The sequence below is a fragment of the Triticum aestivum genome, chromosome 1B, assembly GCF_018294505.1.
Source record: "Triticum aestivum cultivar Chinese Spring chromosome 1B, IWGSC CS RefSeq v2.1, whole genome shotgun sequence".
NCBI classification, from domain to species: Eukaryota; Viridiplantae; Streptophyta; class Magnoliopsida; order Poales; family Poaceae; genus Triticum; species Triticum aestivum.
In genome coordinates, this window is record NC_057795.1 from 97,195,655 (window position 1) to 97,218,720 (window position 23,066).

Here is a 23,066-nt window from a genome sequence, read left to right on the forward strand (position 1 = left end):
AGCCTAACCACTGAGCTAACAAAGTGGGGAGGCGGTGCTGCTTACCGGCATCTGAGACGAGGACGGCGTAGGGGGAGCCATGACACAGACTAGGTCGACTAGACGGTGGCCAACAACAAGGGGAGCACCAGATCCGCCACCGCCGCCGCCGCCTATAGCGCAGATCTAAAATCGCAGCCGCTACCGATGGTGAGGCAGTAGCAAAAAAAGGAGGGCAGTGGCTACGGGTGAGCGAGTGAAAGGGGAGTGAGGCTAATTTGGCGCCGGGACGGCGCGCCAGATTTCCATCTCCTGCCATCACCCCACGCCCACACCTCGCTCCCGCCCGTGCGACCTCGCGCCGCACTCAGCCTGGCTCGCGAGAAACTACCGATCCCAGGGTTTCCAGCGAGCCAGACTCTAGGCTGCTTTGAGAATCGTGCAGTGCAGGCCAACAGAAAAACCAAGCTACCAAACAGGCCTCTTCCTTCCCCCGCGGGCCTGATTGGACTCGGTGCGGGCAACCAAACGCGCCCTAAATTCCGTCGCAAACCCGTCCAGTTACTCCGACCACGCTAACCCGGAGCAAAATTTTGTCGACCAAAACCTTGCTAAAAACAACTACTTCCTCGACATCTGGGTCTCCGTCGGCCACAACTACTGCTTTTACTATTTAATTCAGGCCGTGCAAGGCTACACATTAAATGCCATATACAAAATGAATGTCATGAGAGGATTTGAGGTTGCCATCTGAATATAATTAGTTAAATCAAACCCCGGTGCCGCCTTGAACAGATGAACATGCACATTCGGTGCCATCAGAACTTGCCAAATGGACTCAATTCATATCGGCAACCATGATGACTGCCAATCTACATCTACGCACATACTATTCATTCAACTGTAGGAAGCAAGCTCAGAACAACGCCTAAACAGAAACTTGATAACACCCATGGCATAGCAGATCTTCACACTAAGTGGTAAGAAAGGGTGCTGGTGAACTACGGATGCAGGTTGATGAACTCACAAAGGGCTAAAAGAAAATAAGATGCTAGACTTGTGTTGCTCGAAATTTGAACAAGATGCAGGGCTACAGACCAGTTACCAGCAAGACCATAGAGGACTTGCAAACTGAAATTGAACCTGCAGCTTGGACAATCTGACCAATCAAACTCATGTGCAAGCAAAACTTGTAGTATAAATATAAAGTAAAATCGAACTGCCGAATCAACTACTGTGCAAGCAAAAAATGCATATACAGGCCAAACGTGCAAGCTGCTGAATCAAACGTTTGTGCCGTGAAGGCTTTGTGACTGTATGACCAGACTGGAATGTTAAAACTAAGAGCAGAGTAAAAATATCTAGCAGCTGACCTTCAGTGCGAGAATGACAATGCTTCAACACAACGCGGCAAATGGAGATTTGTATTCGACAAAAAACATTAGATTGTGCCCCCCATCCAACACGAAAGCAGAGTAGAAGACATTGCACATTCAGTTATATCAGAACTTGTGAAATAAGACTGCAAGGCAAACTACAACAGTGAGTTTCATTTCAGTCACCGTGATGACCTACATTCCCTGCCAGAAAGCACACAGTGGCACAAAGTGCAAATTCAAACATATAAACAGGGAGTACTACTTCCACCTTCCTCCATTCGGGCGTTGGAAGCAAGCTTATGACAGCTAACAGAAACTAGATAACATCCGTACCATAGCAGATCTTTACATAAAATGATAATAAAGGGAATAAAGGGTGCCGCTGAAACTACACGTGCAGGTTGATAAACTCACAAGGCTCAAAAACTGTCTGAAAATTGCATCCATGTGAATATAAACGACTACACCACCCGTTTAATAGTTCATTTAACTAATGGGCTAATGGAAACGCATACATATAATATTTCTCCAGCACCAGAGGCAACAGCTAGATGAACCTGCAACGCCTTTGCAAGTGCAAATCTAACATTAACCGCATTTTAAGATGATCAACCACTAACAGGCACACCTTTATCCTCAACTACCTGACATGTGCCTTACTCTCGCTCAATCTGAATGGTCACATGACTGATGTTGTACTCTGCCTTGATGTACCCAATGACCTTGTCAAGCATTTTATCAGCATCCGCATCCTGCGTGATCGTCACATGGCATGCCAAGAGCACCTTCCCCACTGTGATAGCCCAGATGTGCAGCTCATGGACCGCAATCACACCTTCCATCTCACGGAGACCACTCTCAAGCCTGGTGGCATCGATCTCACGGGGCGTGCTCTCCATAAGAACTTCCAGTATGTTCCGAATCATCCTGATTGTGGTGAACAGTACAATCACAGAGAAGATGAGGGTGCATATGAGATCAATAATCTTCCATTCGGGCTTGTACCAGATGAGAGCCCCTCCAATCATTACACCGATGCTCTGGATGGAGTCCCCAATTACATGCAGATAGGCACTGTGAACATTGATGTTACGGCGAGGCTTCTTGGCAGGCTTGGCTCCAGACTGGGCACTCTCACAATCTCCATCATGTTTAAGCAATGGTTGCTCAACATCCTGATGTTGTCCAGTGCTTGAATGAGAGTGATGATTAGTTGTAACAGTAATAGAAGTACCATGGCTGTGCTCATGGTGATGTACATGGCCCTGCTCATGATCTCCATGATGGGAATGGTCATCCTCTGAGTTACCATGATCGTGGTCATGTGAATGTCCATGGCCATGACCATGGCTGTGCCCATGTCCACCGTGCCCATGGTCATGACCAAGCAACACTGCCATTATGATGTTAACAAACAAACCAAAAGCTGATACAGCAAACATGAGGGAGCCCTGTACCTCGCCGCTTTCATTAATGAGCCTCATAATAGCTTCGTAGACAAGAATGCCAGCGAGGAGCCATATAAGCTGAATGGAAACCAATGCCCCAAGAATCTCTATACGGAAAAATCCATATGACTGCTGAGGTGTCGCTTCCCAACCAGCTGCCCATAGGGAGAACAAAGATATGGCAAAGGCTGCAACATCCGAAAGGAGATGGGCAGCATCAGTCAAGATTGCAAGACTGTTTGCTTTGATGCCTCCAACCACTTCAACCGCCATGAATATAACACAAAGGATCACAGCAATTAGGAGCTTCTTCATGGATGCAGACCTTTCCTTTGAATCTTTGGAGGTGTTACTGACATCAGAAAAGTCGCAAGCAGCACCTCTGCAAATTTTGTTCCCAGCTGCTCCAGAAGCGGATGAGATGTCCATGGTTACTTCAGGAACATGGGGCGTAGATGAATTATGGCTGTCCATCTAGAAACAACAACTGAGTCAATACACGAGTACAATAATGATACTATATCTACTATAATACACAGATGCTATAAGAAAAAATTATGTGCGTAGTTCCTTACTTCTAGTAACCAGTGCGAAAAATGAAGGGAAAGAGATCACAAGTGCCCACATATGAAAAATACTATCACAAGTAGAAATGAAAAAGGTAAAACTTACGAGAATATTGGTATGCAGAAATAATAGTCAAATAAGATCACAATCCAAAGGGGATATTTGCACACATGACAGTCATTAAGATTGAAATCCACAGGATATGGTTTAACATAACTTTGGCGCAAGTGGGTCATCTTTAGCATATTTTAGCATGCAGTTCATAACAATGGCACACCTGGACCACATCCTAACTGATAAATTGGATGACATCAGCTATGAAAAGGTCAGCCAAGGCAAAGTCAATATTCAGTAGGTTCACAAAACATGGCAGGAATCTGGAGCTTGCTAGCCAAACAATATATATGCCTACGAACTAACGATATTGATTCGAGATAAAACTAACTTTCCACCTTTATGTGAACATGGAGCAGAGCAACTAGAGTGGCCAAAGCTAGCAAATTCAAAAAAGAATTAACAGAAAGTACATTAGCTTAAGTTTATAATATGAAACAGAGACTCAAAACTTTGAACAAAATCACTGTACGGGCACTGCAAAATTAATTGGTTTTCACCAGTCCTACCCCACGAATTCGATCCACCTAAAACCTCAACAAGAAGTATCAGAACAGTAAACCGGCAAGACAACACAGACATCAACACTACTAATCTGCAAACAAACATAAGAACACAGATATCCACCTACCAAATTACCGGAGATCAATCAGATACCCGGCATTCAGTCGCAGAGAAAAAAGATGCCTCTTCTACCCAAATATTCACCAATCTGGTAGTAGACACAGCTAATTCAGAAACGGACATTATTCGGGTCACAAGATGCTGCGCGGAATGACGGAAAAAAGCGAACACAAATTGGAGTTTGGCACCACGGGAGGCTAGGCTAGTAGGGGCAGCTGGGATGGATAAGTACTCGACGCGAAGGAGACCAACAAAGCGAAGCGGAGTGATTGATTAATCCGCCACGGCACGCCGCTGGCGGACAAGCGAGTACGCGCGGACGAACTCGGCCACCAACCACCTCCAGACCAACGGAATCGCGTCGCAAGGACCCAGCGCGGAAACCAACAAAATAAACATGCGCGGAGACAGCGACCCGCGATCCAATTCCTCCGATCAGGATACTACTAGGAGTAGCAGTAGCATCCTTCGAATTTTCTTCCCGCAATCTCTGACCCTAACCGCCCCGATCCAACCCCCAGCCGCGCGTCCACAATCACCGCTAACTGAAACCCACAACCGAAACTGAAAAAAAAAAACGCAGCGGAGACGCCACGGGAGAACCGAAGCACGCGTGGCGCGCAGAAACCGCACGAGACGGAACGGAACCGGTAAATCCTCTCGCCATGGATGGTCCATTGGTGGGAACGGGACGACGGAGCGGAGTAGAATATCAATCCACGCAACAATCCTTAGTTCCGGCGGGGCAATCAGAGAGAGGAGGGGGAAGAGGGAGAGGCTGAGGCTGTGGCGAGGCGCTAACCTGGATGGACGGAGCCTCGGCAGGAGCAGCGCCGCCGCCGCCGCCGCCGCCACGGAGTCTGGGGGACGCGACGGGAGGGGGCGAGGGAGGCGGTTCGTGGAGACGACGAAGTGTGGAGGGGAGGCGTGAGCCGCGAGGGGATGTGACAGAAAAGGGGGCGAGCGGAAGGGTAGTCCGGTAATTTGTGTCGGTAAAGGAAAGGAGGACTCCCCCGTGCCGAAAACGGATCCCTCTCGATCCCGAGCTCCGATCCTCTGGATTCTCCCGCACACGCACGGTTTACCGTGTCAATCAATCAACCAAAAGAAAACAGCTTCGTGTATTTTACTTCGCGGTTAAAAAAAAATGCAACGAAGCACGTCAAGAAAAAAAAAAACGCAACGAAACGGGCATGTTTCAATTCAAAACACGTGACGACTACGACTACGCACGCTATGGAGTTTTGTGCCGCAATTAATTAAAACCAAAACTGATTTGAGCTGAAATCCAGTCAATGCTACTAGTGGGGAAAACAAAGACCCGGACGGAGACACATGAAAATTCGCCAACGTAGCAGCGGTGGATTAAGAAACAAGGGGAAATATTCGCAAAAAAGAAACACAAGAAGAAAGGGGCAGGTGGGATTACTAGTAGAGGTTCAAATAAAGCAGCTGGGCTGGCTTTGTGGTGCCTCCAGCAGGATCTCCAAGATTCAGCCGTCACTGACCATGGAACAGATGGGGATGGACAAGCACATGCTTCTGGTTCAAGAGGCTCCTGCTTCACCTCATGATGCCTCGCCTGAGTTGGTCCTGTCTACTCCAACTCCAACCCCTGTGCGCCTGGAGGTGCTGCTTGAAGAAACCAACAGCGACAGCATCACTCATGTGTCAAACAGTTTTGATGCTGATGCCCAGACTGAAGAAGAGGCAGATGAAGAGACAAGGACTGAAGAAGCTCCAGAGGAAGAGCCAATATCTGAAGAAGATGCAGAATCAGAAGCACCGGTCACTCCAATATTCATCCCGCGCATGCCCGCGCTGTTGCCGTCCCCCCCTACTCAGCGCTCGACACCTCCAAGACCCCCAACTGCTCGTAGGAAGACGCTAGCCGGGGTCTCTGGCTTCCACCTGCCGCGCCAGAGCCCCCGGCTCCGGGCCAAAAAGCGGAGCGTGCCCATTGCCAGGCTCGCAGAGCAGCTGCTGTGCCGCCGTATGGGGATCGTTGCTGAGGGTGAACAAGCCACTGAGGCGGCTATCACCAAGTTTGCTGATATGTTCCAGGACCGTCTCCCGGACATTGCTGTTGCGGCTTTGCGCGCTTTATTCCACATGGACTGCGATCTCTCCTCGGCGGTTGAAGACGCCCTCATGCAGCATGGAGGAGAAGGAGGGCCAGACCAAAACGAGGCCACCGCGGCGGGGGTCTGAGCGCTGGGTGCTGTTGCTATGTTGCAAGTTGTTGCTTAGTTTCCTCATGTTAGTCCATCATTTCAAAGCTAGATGTACGCCTGTTTGTAGCTGCCATGTGTTGCTGCTTCTATTTCTGGCCCTGGCGAGACCATTGTTGCCTATGATGTTGGCAGACTCATGTAAGGGGTATGATGTAATCGGGGTGGAACCATGTTAGAGCAAAACCTTGCTATTCTGTGTTGGAACGTCCGTGGCTTAAATTGTCCTGATCGTCAAGCAACTGTCCATGAAACCATTGCAGCTTCCTCCTGTCATCTTGTTTGCATACAAGAATCAAAGCTTCAAACTATTGACGCCCATGTTGCTGCATACCTGGGCGGACATCGTCTCAAAAACTTTGCTCATAGACCAGCTGATGGCACAAAAGGCGGAATATTACTGCTATGGGATGATTCTGCGGTTACCATCTCCAATATTCAGATTGGAGCTTACTACCTCTCAGCAACTGTTGATGTCAACAACTCTCCTGATGACAAGTCTTTTAAACTGACCACTGTTTATGGACCAACCAGATACATCCATAAAGAGGCTTTCTTCCTGGAGCTAACGTCCCAAAAGCCTATCGACGGAACGAAGTGGCTGGTTAATGGTGATTTTAACCAAATCTACCGAGCTAGAGACAAAAACCGTGCTAATGTTGATCGGGGTCGTCTTGTCCGATTCCGCAACACCCTGAACACTTGCAATCTCAAGGAGATACACCTTCAAAACCGGAAGTTCACCTGGAGCAACGAGCGCGCTGACCCAACGCTCTGCAAATTGGACGGCTTCTTCTGTAACGACGAGTGGGATATTGATTTTGGCTCGCACATTCTTCATGCTCTCTCCTCCTCGCTGTCCGACCACTGTCCGTTATTGCTTGCTAATGATGATGGTCCGCGGCGGCCAAAATCATTTCGTTTCGAAAACCACTGGACCAAGATGCCTGGTTTCCAGAAGGTGGTTGTTGATGCTTGGAATGAACAATCTGTGCACTTGGAGCCCTACCAAAGGCTTTTTCACAAGCTCAAGACCACCGGTCGGAGACTTCGCACGTGGAGCAAGTCCCTCTTTGCAAAGTCAAAGATTCAAATGCACATGGCCCTGGAGGTCATTTTACGTCTAGATTTAGCCCAGGAACAAAGAGAGCTCTCTCACGATGAGCAAGATATCCGGAAAAGGCTTAAGAGGAAAATCATCGGCTGGGCTATTTTGGAGAAATCGAGAAAGAGGCAGAATTCGAGAGTCACTAACCTCAAGGAAGGTGATGCGAACACCCGCTACTTCCATCTTCGCGCGAATCACCGGAGGCGCAAAAACTTCATCCACCGCCTCAAGCACAATAATGGATGGGTCACAGATCACAATGCTAAGGACAAAATCATTCATAGTCATTTTAAGGACATTGCTAAAAGAGGGCCTTCGCGTAATATTGACATCAACTGGGACATTTTACCGGTCCCTGACTGTGATCTCCAAGATCTTGATGATGCCATCACCGAGGAGGAGGTCAAGGCATCTGTGTTTGGTATGCCAAGTGATAAGGCCCCGGGGCCTGATGGTTTTACTGGTGCATTCTTCAAGTCATGCTGGAGCATCATTAAGGTGGACGTCATGCTTGCTATAAGCCGCTTCTCTAATCTTCATGCCTCCCATTTGCACTGGCTTAACACCGCGGACGTTGCCCTCATCCCGAAGAAAGATGGCGCGGAAGACATCTCTGACTTTCGCCCCATTAGTCTTATCCACGCCATTGCGAAGATCATTGCCAAAGTCATGTCCAACCGCCTAGCCCCGCGCATGAACGACCTTGTTTCCCAAGCACAAAGCGCCTTCATAAAAAGAAGATGTATCCATGACAACTTCATGTATGTGCGCAACATGGCAAGACGCCTCCACCGCAAGAAAGCTGCGGCCCTGCTCTTTAAGCTGGACATTAAAAAGGCCTTTGACTCCGTCCGTTGGGATTACCTCCTCGACTTGCTCAACCACTTGGGTTTCCCACCTCGTTTCCGGGGCTGGGTCTCGGCGCTCTTGTCTACGTCCTCGTCGCGAGTCCTTCTCAATGGAATTCCTGGCTGTCCCATCCGCTTAGGCCGTGGTTTAAGGCAAGGGGATCCCCTTTCCCCGCTCCTCTTTGTGCTGGCAATTGACCCCCTTCACCATATTCTTCGCAAGGCCACCGAACAAGGCAAGCTCCAACCTATTGGAGGAGATGTGATGACTTTTCGAGCCTCCCTCTATGCGGACGACGCTGCGGTCTTCCTTGCGCCAATCAAGGATGATGTAAATTTCTTTGTGGAAACACTGGCGAGCTTTGGGGAGGTCACTGGATTGATGACAAACTGCACTAAAAGCTTAGTCGCCCCCATTCGTTGTGTGAGCCTTGACCTTGATGATATCCTCCATTCCTTCCCTGCGAACCGCTCCACCTTCCCTATGAAATATTTGGGACTGCCGTTATCGGTTAAGAGACTAAAGAGAATCCACTTCCAGCCGCTCGAAGACAAGATTGCTGCCCAACTCACTCCTTGGATTGGCATGCTCATGGCCTCTTCGGGCAGGGTGGTTCTCGTCAAATCTGTCCTCACAGCCATCGCCATATACTACATGACTGCACTTGATCTGCCAGTGGAGGTTTTGAAGAAGATTGACTCCCTTCGGCGTGCTTTCCTTTGGGCTGGCTGTGACAAGGTCACCGGTGGCAAATGCAAGATCAATTGGGAACAAGTGTGTAAATCCAAAGCTCATGGCGGACTAGGCATCCTAAATCTACAGAAATTTGCATCTGCTCTCCGTTTACGTTGGCTCTGGGCGGAATGGATGGACCCGGCGAAGCCTTGGGTGCGGTTGGGGAACCCTTGCGATAAGAGAGATAAAGACATCTTTGCGTCTGCCACCAAGGTCTTAATTGGAGATGGACTTCGTGCCTCCTTTTGGGAGTCTGCTTGGCTTGATGGCATCAGGCCCAAAGACATCGCCCCAATGATTTTTGAAATTTCAAAACGAAGGGGCTGCTCGGTGAACAAGGCTTTGCAAAACAACTTCTGGGTCTCCCAAATCAACACTCGTGGCATCTTCTCCGCTAACCAGCTCACTCAGTTCGTCAACCTTTGGGAAAAAATTTCGGTTGTTCAACTCAACCCAGATGGGGTCGACACTATCTCATGGAAGTTCACTAATGATGGTCTGTACACTGCGGCGTCGGCCTACAAAGCTCAGTTCTCTGGTCTGGTTGACACTAACATGTTACAGTGGGTTTGGAAGAATTGGGCTCCCCCCAAATGCAAATTTTTTGCCTGGTTGGTTATCAACAATAGGATTTGGACGGCCGATAGGCTCAAACGACGTGGATGGCCTAATTGTGATCGTTGTCCTCTTTGTAAGCAGGTGCAAGAATCCGCGGCGCACATCCTCTTCCGGTGCCGCTACACTGTTCGAGTTTGGGGTATAGTCAAATCTTGGCTTGGCCTGGGGGATGTGCATCCTTCGGCTTGGGTGGTGATGGATTCGGTGAAGTCTTGGTGGAACCTGATTGCATCCAACACATCGCAGTCGCGCCGGCCGATGCTCTCTCTTATGATGCTAGTCTCATGGGAAATCTGAAAAGAAAGGAATGCTCGTGTCTTTAGGGGCACCGCGGTGCCGGTGGGGGTTATTGTTGCTAAAATTAAAGATGAGTACAAGTTGTGGTGTTTCGCGGGGGCTAAGTGCTTGAGTAATGTAATGCCGCGAGAGTAATGCGTTGTAATTCGGCCTTTGGCCTTAAACCTTCTTCTTATTCAATGAAAGTGGCAAGTCTTTTGCCCCGTTTCAAAAAAATAAAGCAGCAGCGCGAGAGATGATGATGGTCGGGCCACCAAAGCGGCTGGACGAAGGAAGAGGGTCTCGCACGGCTCCGCGCCGTCGGGAACCTTGTGCCCCAACCAACCTCTTTCTTGGCGCCGCCGCGCCGCCGCCCTACGACGTGGACACGGGAAAAGGGGGAGGAGGAGATCGACGGGGACGAGGTGGAAGGAGCGAGAACGTCCGCGACGACAGAAAAAGGAAGGAAGCGCACAGTACCCATAAACGATGACGGAAAAAATCTCTTGAACGGATGTCGGCAACTACGGAACTGGGGTTGAATGTTGGCTCGATGATTGGAGCGGGAGATTGGTTTACCTGTGTCTGCTCTGGACGCCGGCGGCCGGCCGGCGAGCCACGGGAGCGCGGGGGGCGGCGGGAGGTGGTGGGCGATCTTCACGCGCGGGCGTCGGCGGGGTTGAGGAGGCGGACTGGTGCTGGTAGGAGGAGGGATGGGTCGGGTGGGACAGGTGCCGTGCGGATCTTCGTTTTATAAAGCCCAGCTGACACGAACAGAACAGGCAAGGGGTTTCTTCATGGCGTACTACTGAGACAAACCTAGCTAAAACAGCAAGGTTCAGAAAGAAAAAGTTGGAATAGAAAAGTCAGACGTAGAGCGGCCGCGCAGGGCAGAACAGAAATTGTCAGCAGTCGGCTCCTTCCGGGTTTTCCAACTATGGCTGTTTGACTGCAAGTCCAGATTTTGTTTGAATTTTAATTTAAATACCTCAAACTTTTTTTTTAGAACCAAATACCTCAAACCTTGACTCTGCCTGTTTCTACCCTACCCTTCGTGTCATCGTCGATGTCACACTACGACATTTCCTCTGATATGGGTGGCCGTAAGCGTCGCTGCCTTCTTCTTCTTTTTTTCCTTCTCTTTTTGAGCAAAAATAGGCGTTTCTGATTCTGTTTGTGGTTAACCTCTTCATCCCGTCCGCCTTCAACATGATACTTTGACTCCAACCGATCACATATGTTGTCAAGAGGTCTTGAGTCCAAGAACTAGTTGACGCAATTAAATTGTAGCCCACTTTCGGTCCACGCTTAGGTCTGAGGAAGTCACACGTGCGGGGGAGTGTTTGACGTATAAATGTATTGCCTAGTCTCTTTCACAAGATCGTTTTTTGGTTGCATTGGCTAGAACATGCACTTCTACGGCCACCACCGGTGAAAGGATCGATATAGTTGACTAGAGAGGGGATGTAGGGTAGAACCCTAGATGCCCGATCTTTCACGAAATGGAGGGGATCCCGCGAAGAACACGAAGAACACGGGGGAAAACGAGAGGAACACTCAAGAACAATTCCAATCACACATCCACTAGACAATCAAACACACAAGATCCATAAGGTACATGAACAACAAAGGGAAATATACAAGGTAAAGTTCATGCCAAATCCAAAGGAGATGGGGGCTTGACGATCTAGATAGATCCTTCCCCAAAGGGGTCTTGATATCCCTTGGGATCTTCTCCGAGGAGGTCTTGGCCTCCAATGGAGTAGTCTCTCTTTCAAGAGGAGAAGGTAGGAGTAAAGCTCACATACAAATGAGCTATCACTTTGCTAACCCTAAAAATGGGGAGGAGGAGGTCTATTTATAGTCTAAGCCATGAAGGGGTAAGTGAGGGGGCGAAGTGGGTACATGGGCCTCGGCGCGAGTCATGCGCGCAGGCAAAGGCTGGATGATCCGAGTGAGGGTCTGGATGATCCGGGCGTCGGCCTGGATGATCCGGGAGCAGGTCCGGATGATCCGCCTTCATGGTGAAGCTTTGGGTGTCGTCGACGCAGTTATCCGGATGATCCGAGGGGAGGCCCGGATGATCCGGCTGGGTCCGGATGATCCGGACGAACGTCCGGATGTCCGGCCTGATTCCAGTAGCCGCTCCGTCTTCTTCTCCTTTCTTCCGTCTTCTCTTCCACGCTTCCCTCGCGGATGGTGTAGTCGGTCCTTGGCACTTGCACTCCTTCTCGACATCCGTAAAGCTCCGACAATACCTATGCATGCACACGAGAGAAGTGTCAAGTAGTATACCATCCTCGAAGGGGTCAAGTGAGCACGTGTAAAGGAGATGATTCACCTTTGTGTATGTGAAGTAGATGTCACACGTGTCACTTGCCAAACGGACTCTTGGCATGGTGATGTCCGTAGGATGCTCCGCATCATTCCCTCCCCCTTGGGAAAGATCCGACCTCGGATCGAAAACCAAATCACCATGGGAAAGAGATGGCGTCGCCGTGTAGAAGTGGACGATCACCGAGTACTCGTCGTCTAGTAGCTCGAAATGGGCACTCTCCAATGTCGCACCGTCTTGTGATTCCTTCAAAAGGAGCAAATAGAATAAACACTTGGAAAAACAAATGTGGTTAGTGTTAGTGCAAAACCAAGCATTCACGAGGTGATTCACCAAACAAGTGTTGTCATCAAGCATAGCATATGGTTTGACAAAGGATTGTGTCATGACATGTAAGCATATCAATCGAGCACAAGCAAAGAAATCACGGGGACAAGTATGCAAATGTGAGGTAGTGATGCAAATATGCGTGAGAAGAGAATAAGCATCTACCTCAAGTTCATAGCAATCATGCTTAATATGCTCAATGAAAGGTCTATGGTAGGCATAAGAAGGATTCACAACACCAAATAAAATGAAGTGTCTAAACACATGGGTCAAGTGCAAGACAATCCAAGCATAACGTGCATAGGGTGTAGTGAAAATAGTGTGGCACTCAACACAATATAAAGAGCAATTGTTCATCATGTGTGAGGCAATCAAGTCAATCATGTGGCAATCAGTGGGACATGGCATATGTGAAGTGATGACATTGTTGCAACCAAACATATGATGGTAGCAAGTAATCCAAGAATTGAATGCAACACACAAGGTATATATGTCATGAGGCATGGAAATGTGGAAATAATGGGTGAAAGCAATATCTCGAACATGCGTGCAAATGGTGCAAGCAACACATGAAGTGTGATCCAAAATATCCAAGCTCAAGAAGGATGTCACTTTAAAAGCTTGTCCTTGTGCATTCTTCACAATCCGAAGTGGTAGGAAATGTGGTGTAGAAGCGAGTCGTGGTAGAATGTATGAGGCTCGCTCTCAAGAGCTTGAATGGTCAACTCACGTGAAGTGGAAGTCGACACGAAGTCCAAGTATCCTACACATGCACAAACCAAAACAAAGAATGTATGCGCATGGCAGATAAACACATCATCCATCATGATGGTTCTCTTCTTTCGCACATAACCATTAGAGGAACAAGTGCATGAAGAATATGATGCAACAATGGCTATATTCATGACACTAGGCATATGGTGCAAAGAAGGAAGGCAAGCATGCTTCACAAGAATTATGTCAAAATCTCCAAATATATGCGAGAATGCTATGGGGGCAATCTCATGAGCAAGACGAGAACCATTGTTGCACTCAATACATGGCAAATCATCTAGCATGAGAGAGGCAACACATGGAGATATATGACAAGAAGCAATAGGAATCATGTCCAAAGCATACAGATGGTTGTCATCAATTGCATGAAATGAGCAAGTATGAATCATTGGTGATGCCAAAGCCATTCCACATCAACTTTAGCCATTAGGTATGTCACACTCTTAGTGGGTCGCTCCGAAAAGTTAATCACATAAAAACCGTTCTCGACATGCCCAACAAAGACTAATTTAAGAGTCTTGCTCCACAAGAGGGCCACGATATCAATATCAAAGAATGTGGCAACGCCCATGATTGCAAGTTGACGAACGGAAAGTAAATTGTATGCAAGGGACTCAACAAGCATGACTTTCTCGATCGTGAGATCATGAGAAATGACAACCTTGCCAAGACCCCATACCTTAGAAGACGAGGCATCACCCCACTCTACATTGGTGGGCATAGATGAGACCTTGTGCATGTCGACCACCAAGTCCTTGCTTCCGGCCATATGATTTGTGGCTCCACTATCGAGCAACCATGATCCCCCACGGGAAGCAAACACCTACAAGAGATCAATGCTTGGTTTTTAGGTACCCATTTAGTAATGGGTCCTTTGATGTTAGTAACAATGGTCTTAGGAACCCAAATAGCCCATTCAATGTACTCATAAGGAGAACCAACAAATTTGGCATACACATGCCCATCACTAGCACGACATAGCACATAAGAGGGGTTAAAGTCGTCGACTTTGTTGGAAGGAGTGGCAATGCCCTTCTTGACACCACTACCCTTCACACTGTTCTTCTTCTTCTCCTTAGGGGCACCCTCTCCCTCTTTCACAAAAGTTTGCTTGAGAGGAAGAGGTTGTTTGGCATTGTTATTCTTCTTCTTGTTCTTGGACTTGGGTGCAAACCCAATTCCCTCCTTGCTCACAACTTCCTTTTGATTGCTCAAAATATCGTTGAGGTTCTTCTCACCTTGTATGCAAGACACAAGGCCTTTCTCAAGTTGCTCCTTCAACTTGGCATTATCCTCCATAAGATGCACATGCTCACAACACGGGTTAGTAGCATTTGCATTATCAATTAAGACCATACAAGGAAAGGTGGCTTTCTCCTTGGTTATCTTCACTTGGAGTTGATCATGAGACTCCTTGAGGCTCGCATGAGCACCCTTCAAGGCCTTGTTAGCCTTGTTCAGTATCTCAAACTCCTCCTTGAGTCTAGCATGGTCAACCCCAAGTTTAGCCTTCTCGGAATTGAGCACATGGGATACAACAAGAGCATGATCAAGATCTTTGTTTAATTTAGCATGGTCATCGTTGTGTGACTCCTCAAGAGCCAAACGATGACCACGCTCTTCCTCAAGCGCATTAGAGAGATCTGATATCTCATCGGCATAGTCACGACTATGACCTTCCATCTTAGAGATGGTTTCTTCGTGAGCCTTGATCATGTCATTGGCTTCACCAAGTTGTTCCAAGAGAGCAACAAAATGCTTCTTGGATTTGCCCTTGAGCTTACTCATAAAAGACTCAAATTCATTTACCTCCTCATTTGACCCCTCAGTTTCATCAATGCAATCTGTCAAGGAAGGACTAGTAGTGATGGTAGTTTTGATGTTGGGGGTTGCCTTGTTGGTGGCTTTGGCCATGAGGCACTTGGCGGTGATGTTCTCGTTGGGTGAGTTGAAGAGGGATACCCATGGAGTTGTGGCAATGGCAACGGAGGCCATGGCCATCGCCTCACCATATTCATCATCATCATCATCATCTCATTGTATTCTTCTTGTGCCACCAACCCCTTGGGAGGAGTCTTCTTGGTGAAGTTTTTCTTGTTGGGGAAGGACTTGGCTTTGTCTTTTCGGATGAGCTTGCCACCATTGTCTTCCCGCTTCTCGTAAGGGCACTCCGCAACAAAGTGGCTCACATTGCCACAATTGTAGCATGTCCTCACACATTGCTTGCCCTTGATGCCACTTGAGTTGTTCTTGTTGAAGTTGGGCCTTGAGTTCTTCTTGCTCCAAAATTGCCTTGAAGTGAGAGTGATGTGCTCATGATAATCATATTTTGTATCTTCGGGGTTGCTCTCCTCATCTTCCTCTTCATCCTGTTCTTCCACACTTGCCTTGGCCTTCAACGCAAGGTTGGGTTTCTTCGCCCGTTGAGAGCACATCACCGCATTATTGGCGGTCTTGTCCAAGATTCTCATAGCAACAAACTCATCCAACACTTCAGTTGAGGACAAGGTATGGAAGTCCGGCCTTTGATGGATGATGTATGACATGGCCTTGTGGTAGGGCATCATGGCCTTGAGAAACTTGCGCTTGATCTAATTGTTATCCGTATCCTTGCTCCCATGATCTTGGAGTAAGACCGCGAGAGTGGTTAATCTCCAGTAGAGCTCACGAGGTTCTTCATCTTCATTCATTGCAAACTCATCGGCTTCATCTTGCACCACTTCATAGTTGGAGCATTGAATGCTTGCGCTTCCCTTGTAAATGGAAACAACATGTTCCCAAGCTTCCTTGGCCATGATGAAGGGTCGGAGATGAGCAATATCTTTGGGTGGAATTGCATCTTGAATAATGAAAAGAGCGGACTCGTTGAATTGATTTTCCGCGGCTTCTCTAGGGGTGAAGTTGCTTGGATCATGCGGGTAGAAACCTTTCTCAATAATTCTCCAAAGTTTAGTGTTATTATGATTTAAATGACGTTTAAAGCAGTAGACCCAAGAGGAAAAATCCTCATTTTTCACAAACTTAGGAGGAGGACCAACATGATTCAAATGAGTGGAGGGAACCGGTCCTCCATACGTAAGAGGTGGTTCAACATGGGCAAAGATGCCGTTTCCACTTCTACCACTAGGCAAAGGAATTTTATCACTAGAAGCTTCCCCCTTATCGGAGTTAGCATCCGCTACCTTGTTAGTGGGAGCGACCAATTCCAACGGTGCGGTGGATAACTTAAGACCATCAAGAAACTCCTTGAACATGCCTTTGAACTCGGTCGTCATGGAGGTTTTCAATGTGTCCAAAGCCGCATTGAATTCCTCATGTGAGTCCAGGGATCCCCCATCAGCCGTAGACGAAGAAGGATTCACACCGGGGTGCTCCTCCTCACCGCCTATGGTGTCAACCATACTCTTAGGACAGTAAAGTCCTTAATAAAGAGATGATGCTCTGATACCAATTGAAAGGATCGATATAGTTGACTAGAGGGGGGTGAATAGGAAACTAACAATTTTTAGCTTTTCTTTACCAAATTAAACTTTGCATCAAAGTAGGTTGTCTAGATATGCAACTAGGTAAGCAACCTATATGATGCAACAACAACAAGCACACAAGCAAGCAAGGGATAGAACACAATATAAGCTTGCACAAGTAAAGGTGAGAGATAATCAAAAGTGGAGTGAATGGAGACAAGGATGTGTTACCGAAGTTCCTTCCCTTTGAGGGGAAGTACGTCTCCATTGGAGCGGTGTGGAGGCACAATGCTCCCCAAGAAGCCACTAGGGCCACCGTATTCTCCTCATGCCCTCACACAATGTGAGATGCCGTGATTTGATTATTGGTTCCCTTGAAGGCGGCGACCGAACCTTTACAAACAAGGTTGGGGCAATCTCCACAACTTAATTGGAGGCTCCCAACGACACCACGAAGCTTCATCACAATGAACTACGGCTCCGCGTGACCTCAACTGTCTAGGGTGCTCAAACACCCAAGAGTAACAAGATCCTCAAGGGATTAGTGGGGGGAATCAAATTTCTCTTGGTGGAAGTGTAGATCGAGGCCTTCTCAACCAATCCCTAGAGAATCAAAAAGTTTGATTGGCTAGGGAGAGAGATCGTGCGGAAATGGAGCTTAGAGCAACAATGGAGCTTATGGATGGAAGAGGTAATCAACTCGGAGAAGAAGACTCCCCTTATATAGTGATAGGAAAAATCCAACCATTACCCACTTATCCAGCCCGCGACATGCGGTACTACCGCACCAGCCATGCGGTACTACTGCAAGGACCCATGGTACTACCGTGAGGCACTATGGTACTACCGCGAGGCACTATGGTACTACCGCTTGCGCTGCTGGAGCCAGACCAGCCCTGTTGCGTTGAAGCAAAGAGCGGTAGAACCGCTGAAGCGGTACTACCACAAGGCAGGGTTTGCCTGGGCTGGGAAGGCATGAACGAATAAAAATACATCCTTGGCTACTTCCACTGAGTTTCAATCTGTGCAAAAATCCGACAAGGTACTATCGCATACAAGGAGCGGTACTACCGCGTAGGGCACGGATGTAAAAACTTATATCCGCCCCTACTTCCGCTCGTGCTGCTGTGTTGGGCCCGAGGCCACGATACTACCGTGCCCGGTGTCGGTGTCAAAACCGGCGGATCTCGGGTAAGGGGTCCCGAACTGTGCTTCTAAGGCTAATGGTAATAGGAGGCTGGGGACACGATGTTTACCCAGGTTTGGGCCCTCTTGATGGAGGTAATACCCTACTTCCTGCTTGATTGATCTTGATGATATGAGTATTACAAGAGTTGATCTACCATGAGACCGTAGAGGCTAAACCCTAGAAGCTAGCCTATGATTATGATTGTTGTTGTCCTACAGACTAAACCCTCCGGTTTATATAGACACCGGAGGGGGCTAGGGTTACACAGAGTCGGTTACAGAGAAGGAGATCTACATATCCGAATCGCCAAGCTTGCCTTCCACGCACAGGAGAGTCCCATCCGGACACGGGACGAAGTCTTCAATCTTGTATCTTCATAGTCCAACAGCCTGACCAAAGGATATAGTCCGACTGTCCGAGTACCCCCTAATCCAGGACTCCCTCAGTAGCCCCCAAACCAGGCTTCAATGACAATGAGTCCGATGCGCAGATTGTCTTCGGCATTGCAAGGCGGGTTCTTCTCCAAATCCAGAGTATCTTTTGTAGAGAACAGTGTCCGGCTTCCCATCAATGTTGTACTCGTCGACTTCTGTGCTTCAATAATGGCTATCTCCACGTGTCAAGTGAATACGAGAAGTCGGGGCATTTTTACATTTGCCACCCTGACCCTATAAGCCAACCATCTATTTGAAGAGACGTGGATCCTCAGATCCAAATCACACCATCTTCCTCCCAGCAAGCATTCAACAGAGCGCGCCCGAAAAAAACCATTCCACCATGGCCGGCCGCCGCAGCTCCTCCTCTCGCACCCTTAGCTCTAAGCCAGGCAATTGGGAAAAGTGTTATGTCCCTCATAGACGATTAGTAGAGTTGCAGACCCAGGGGTTTCTTCCACCTGCATACATGGTCCCCGTCCGAGCCGGACTAGCCACCTATAACGGCGGGGAGCAAGCAGAGAGCCTTCCTAACCCATCTCAGGGGGAGCGGATATGCCTTGTCCCATATTTACTGAGGGGACTCGGGTTTCCAATCCAACCATTCCTCCGCGGGCTCCTAGAGTTCTATGGCCTCCAACTGCATAATTTCACCCCTTCCTCTGTACTGCACATCGCAGGTTATGTTGCCCTCTGCGAGCTATTTCTGGGCTGTGAGGCTCATTTTGAGCTATGAAAGAGGCTATTCTGCCTCGTCCCTCGTAATCAAGAGGGATCTATATATCAAGTGGGCGGAGCCGAAATATGGCGCGTCGCCCAGACTGGATACTTGTCCGGCACTCCAAAGAAGGCAGCCGAAGACTGGCCTTCGGAGTGGTTTTATGTAGAGGACGTTCCCCTTCCGGACCCAATCCGGATGGGCCTTCCTGAGTTTACTAATGCTCCGCTGAAGAAACGCCAAAGCTGGCACCCCTGGAGCCCCCAGGAGGAAGATAACCGAGAAGTCCTCTACCTGATGGGCAGGATAAAAATATTGGCCCAATCAGGGCTGACAATAATCGAAGTTATGTCAATATGCATAATGCGGGGGGTGCAGCCACTTCAATATCGGGGGAAACCCATGTGGCACTTCAACGGAGAAGACGATGCCACCCGCTGCGGTCTTAAGGGTCCGGACTCCGCCACCGCTCTGGCGAGAATATTGTCCGACTTGTACAAAGGAGAAGAAGAGGAGTTCCTCCGCATTAAGCCACAGGATGAATTTTCCATGTACAACCCCCCAAGCTGGGTAAGCTGTCATCCTTTACTCAACGCTATTCATTCTTGCATCCTTTGTCATGATTATTTACCTTGCTATTTCATAGCAGGAACTGAAAAAGGCCGTGAAACAGTTCAACAACCCATCTCCGCAGCCAGATGACCCTAACCGGGCTCTCGACCCCGGACTTGAAGAAGATCCGGACATATCTGTGGAGCTTGTCGATGGGATATTTTACCAGGCAAGCTGTGACGGCACCTTAGTGGCCATCATCGCCGACTATCCTGGACTGCTCCCTGTGTCATACGTAAGTAAAGCCGAAATCCTAACTTTCGAGAAGGATTCCTCTTTTATGCCATACCTTATGCACATATATTGTACTTTTATAGAAATGGCAATCGGGATGCTGCGTCGAGCCCATAGGGGCTCATCAGCAAAGGGCACCCAGGCCAGGCAGGCTTAAGAGGAAGGCGGTTAGGATTGAGCCGCTGTCGCAGAGGTATAATTTAAACCTGCTCCGTGATTATTATCTTTGAAATGTAACAGCATCCATTATGTCCTGGCAGAAAGAGTAGTCGCCGGACTATATCCGGAGACCCTGCCTGCCATGCCTCTGAAGGAAATATGCCCTAGAGGCAATAATAAAGTTATTATTTATTTCCTTATAATCATGATAAATGTTTATTATTCATGCTAGAATTGTATTTACCGGAAACATAATACATGTGTGAATACATAGACAAACATAGTGTCACTAGTATGCCTCTACTTGACTAGCTCGTTAATCAAAGATGGTTATGTTTCCTAACCATGAACAAAGAGTTGTTATTTGATTAACGAGGTCACATCATTAGTAGAATGATCTGATTGACATGACCCATTCCATTAGCTTAGCACCCGATCGTTTAGTATGTTGCTATTGCTTTCTTCATGACTTATACATGTTCCTATGACTATGAGATTATGCAACTCCCGTTTACCGGAGGAACACTTTGGGTACTACCAAGCGTCACAACGTAACTGGGTGATTATAAAGGAGTACTACAGGTGTCTCCAATGGTCGATGTTGGGTTGGCGTATTTCGAGATTAGGATTTGTCACTCCGATTGTCGGAGAGGTATCTCTGGGCCCTCTCGGTAATACACATCACATAAGCCTTGCAAGCATTACAACTAATATGTTAGTTGTGAGATGATGTATTACGGAACGAGTAAAGAGACTTGCCGGTAACGAGATTGAACTAGGTATTGGATACCGACGATCGAATCTCGGGCAAGTAACATACCGATGACAAAGGGAACAACGTATGTTGTTATGCGGTCTGACCGATAAAGATCTTCGTAGAATATGTAGGAGCCAATATGGGCATCCAGGTCCCGCTATTGGTTATTGACCAGAGACGTGTCTCGGTCATGTCTACATTGTTCTCGAACCCGTAGGGTCCGCGCGCTTAAGGTTACGATGACAGTTATATTATGAGTTTATGCATTTTGATGTACCGAAGGTTGTTCGGAGTCCCGGATGTGATCACGGACATGACGAGGAGTCTCGAAATGGTCGAGACATAAAGATTGATATATTGGAAGCCTATGTTTGGACATCGGAAGTGTTCCGGGTGAAATCGGGATTTTACCGGGTTACCGGGAGGTTACCGGAACCCCCCGGGAACCATATGGGCCTTCATGGGCCTTAGTGGAAAGGAGAAAGGGGCAGCCCAAGGGGGCTGCGCGCCTCCCCCCTTCCCCTAGTCCTATTAGGACTAGGAGAGGTGGCCGGCCACCCCTCTCCCTCTTTCCCCCTTGGGAATCCTAGTTGGAATAGGATTGGAGGGGAGTCCTACTCCCGGTAGGAGTAGGACTCCTCCTGCGCCTCCTCCTCCTGGCCGGCGCCTCCTCCCCCCTTGGCTCCTTTATATACGGAGGCAGGGGCACCTCTAGACAAAAAAGTTGACACAAGTTGATACACGTGATCGATTCCTTAGCCGTGTGCGGTGCCCCCTGCCACCATATTCCTCGATAATACTGTAGCGGAGTTTAGGTGAAGCCCTGCTGCTGTAGTTCATCAAGATCGTCACCACACCGTCGTGCTGACGGAACTCTTCCCCGACACTTTGCTGGATCGGAGTCCGGGGATCGTCATCGAGCTGAACGTGTGCTCGAACTCGGAGGTGCCGTAGTTTCGGTGCTTGATCGGTTGGATCGTGAAGACGTACGACTACTTCCTCTACGTCGTGTCATCGCTTCCGCAGTCGGTCTGCGTAGGGTACGTAGACAATACTCTTCCCCTCGTTGCTATGCATCACATGATCCTGTGTGCGCGTAGGAAATTTTTTGAAATTACTACGAAACCCAACAGTGGTATCAGAGCCTAGGTTACTTATGTTGATGTTATATGCACGAGTAGAACACAAGTGAGTTGTGGACGATACAAGTCATACTGCCTACCAGCATGTCATATTTTGGTTCGGCGGTATTGTTGGACGAGACGACCCGGACCAACCTTACGCGTATGCTTACGCGAGACCGGTTCCCTCGACGTGCTTTGCACAGAGATGGCTTGCGGGCGACTGCCTCTCCAACTTTAGTTGAACCAAGTATGGCTACGCCCGGTCCTTGCGAAGGTTAAAACGGAGTCTATTTGACAAACTATCGTTGTGGTTTTGATGCGTAGGTGAGATTGGTTCTTACTTAAGCCCGTAGCAGCCACGTAAAACATGCAACAACAAAGTAGAGGACGTCTAACTTGTTTTTGCAGGGCATGTTGTGATGTGATATGGTCAAGGCATGATGCTGAATTTTATTGTATGAGATGATCATGTTTTGTAACCGAGTTATCGGCAACTGGCAGGAGCCATATGGTTGACGCTTTATTGTATGCAATGCAATCGCGATGTAATGCTTTACTTTATTACTAAACGGTAGTGATAGTCGTGGAAGCATAAGATTGGCGAGACGACAACGATGCTACGATGGAGATCAAGGTGTCGCACCGGTGACGATGGTGATCATGACGGTGCTTCGGAGATGGAGATCACAGGCACAAGATGATGATGGCCATATCATATCACTTATATTGATTGCATGTGATGTTTATCTTTTATGCATCTTATCTTGCTTTGATTGACGGTAGCATTATAAGATGATCTCTCACTAAATTATCAAGAAGTGTTCTCCCTGAGTATGCACCGTTGCCAAAGTTCGTCGTGCCCAGACACCACGTGATGATCGGGTGTGATAAGCTCTACGTCCATCTACAACGGGTGCAAGCCAGTTTTTGCACACGCAGAATACTCAGGTTAAACTTGACGAGCCTAGCATATGCAGATATGGCCTCGGAACACGGAGACCGAAAGGTCGA

General features: G+C 48.2%; 1 protein-coding gene across 3 annotated transcripts; it reads right to left on the reverse strand.

Moving 5' to 3' along the window:
* Positions 1-1,658: 1,658 nt before the first annotated feature.
* Positions 1,659-10,770, reverse strand: LOC123110014 (metal tolerance protein 1). Of its 3 annotated transcripts, none has more exons than XM_044530438.1 (2): positions 10,508-10,770; positions 1,659-3,280 (listed from the first exon to the last, which is right to left on the reverse strand). In XM_044530438.1, the coding sequence occupies exon 2, from the start codon at positions 3,278-3,280 to the stop codon at positions 2,015-2,017; it is 1,266 nt and encodes a 421-aa protein (XP_044386373.1). In that variant the 5' UTR covers positions 10,508-10,770; the 3' UTR covers positions 1,659-2,014. The 3 variants fall into 3 exon arrangements, with proteins under 3 accessions (XP_044386373.1, XP_044386361.1, XP_044386365.1); XM_044530426.1 differs by lacking the exon at positions 10,508-10,770 and adding an exon at positions 4,914-5,104; XM_044530430.1 differs by lacking the exon at positions 10,508-10,770 and adding an exon at positions 4,119-4,369.
* Between the last annotated feature and the right edge of the window lie 12,296 nt (positions 10,771-23,066).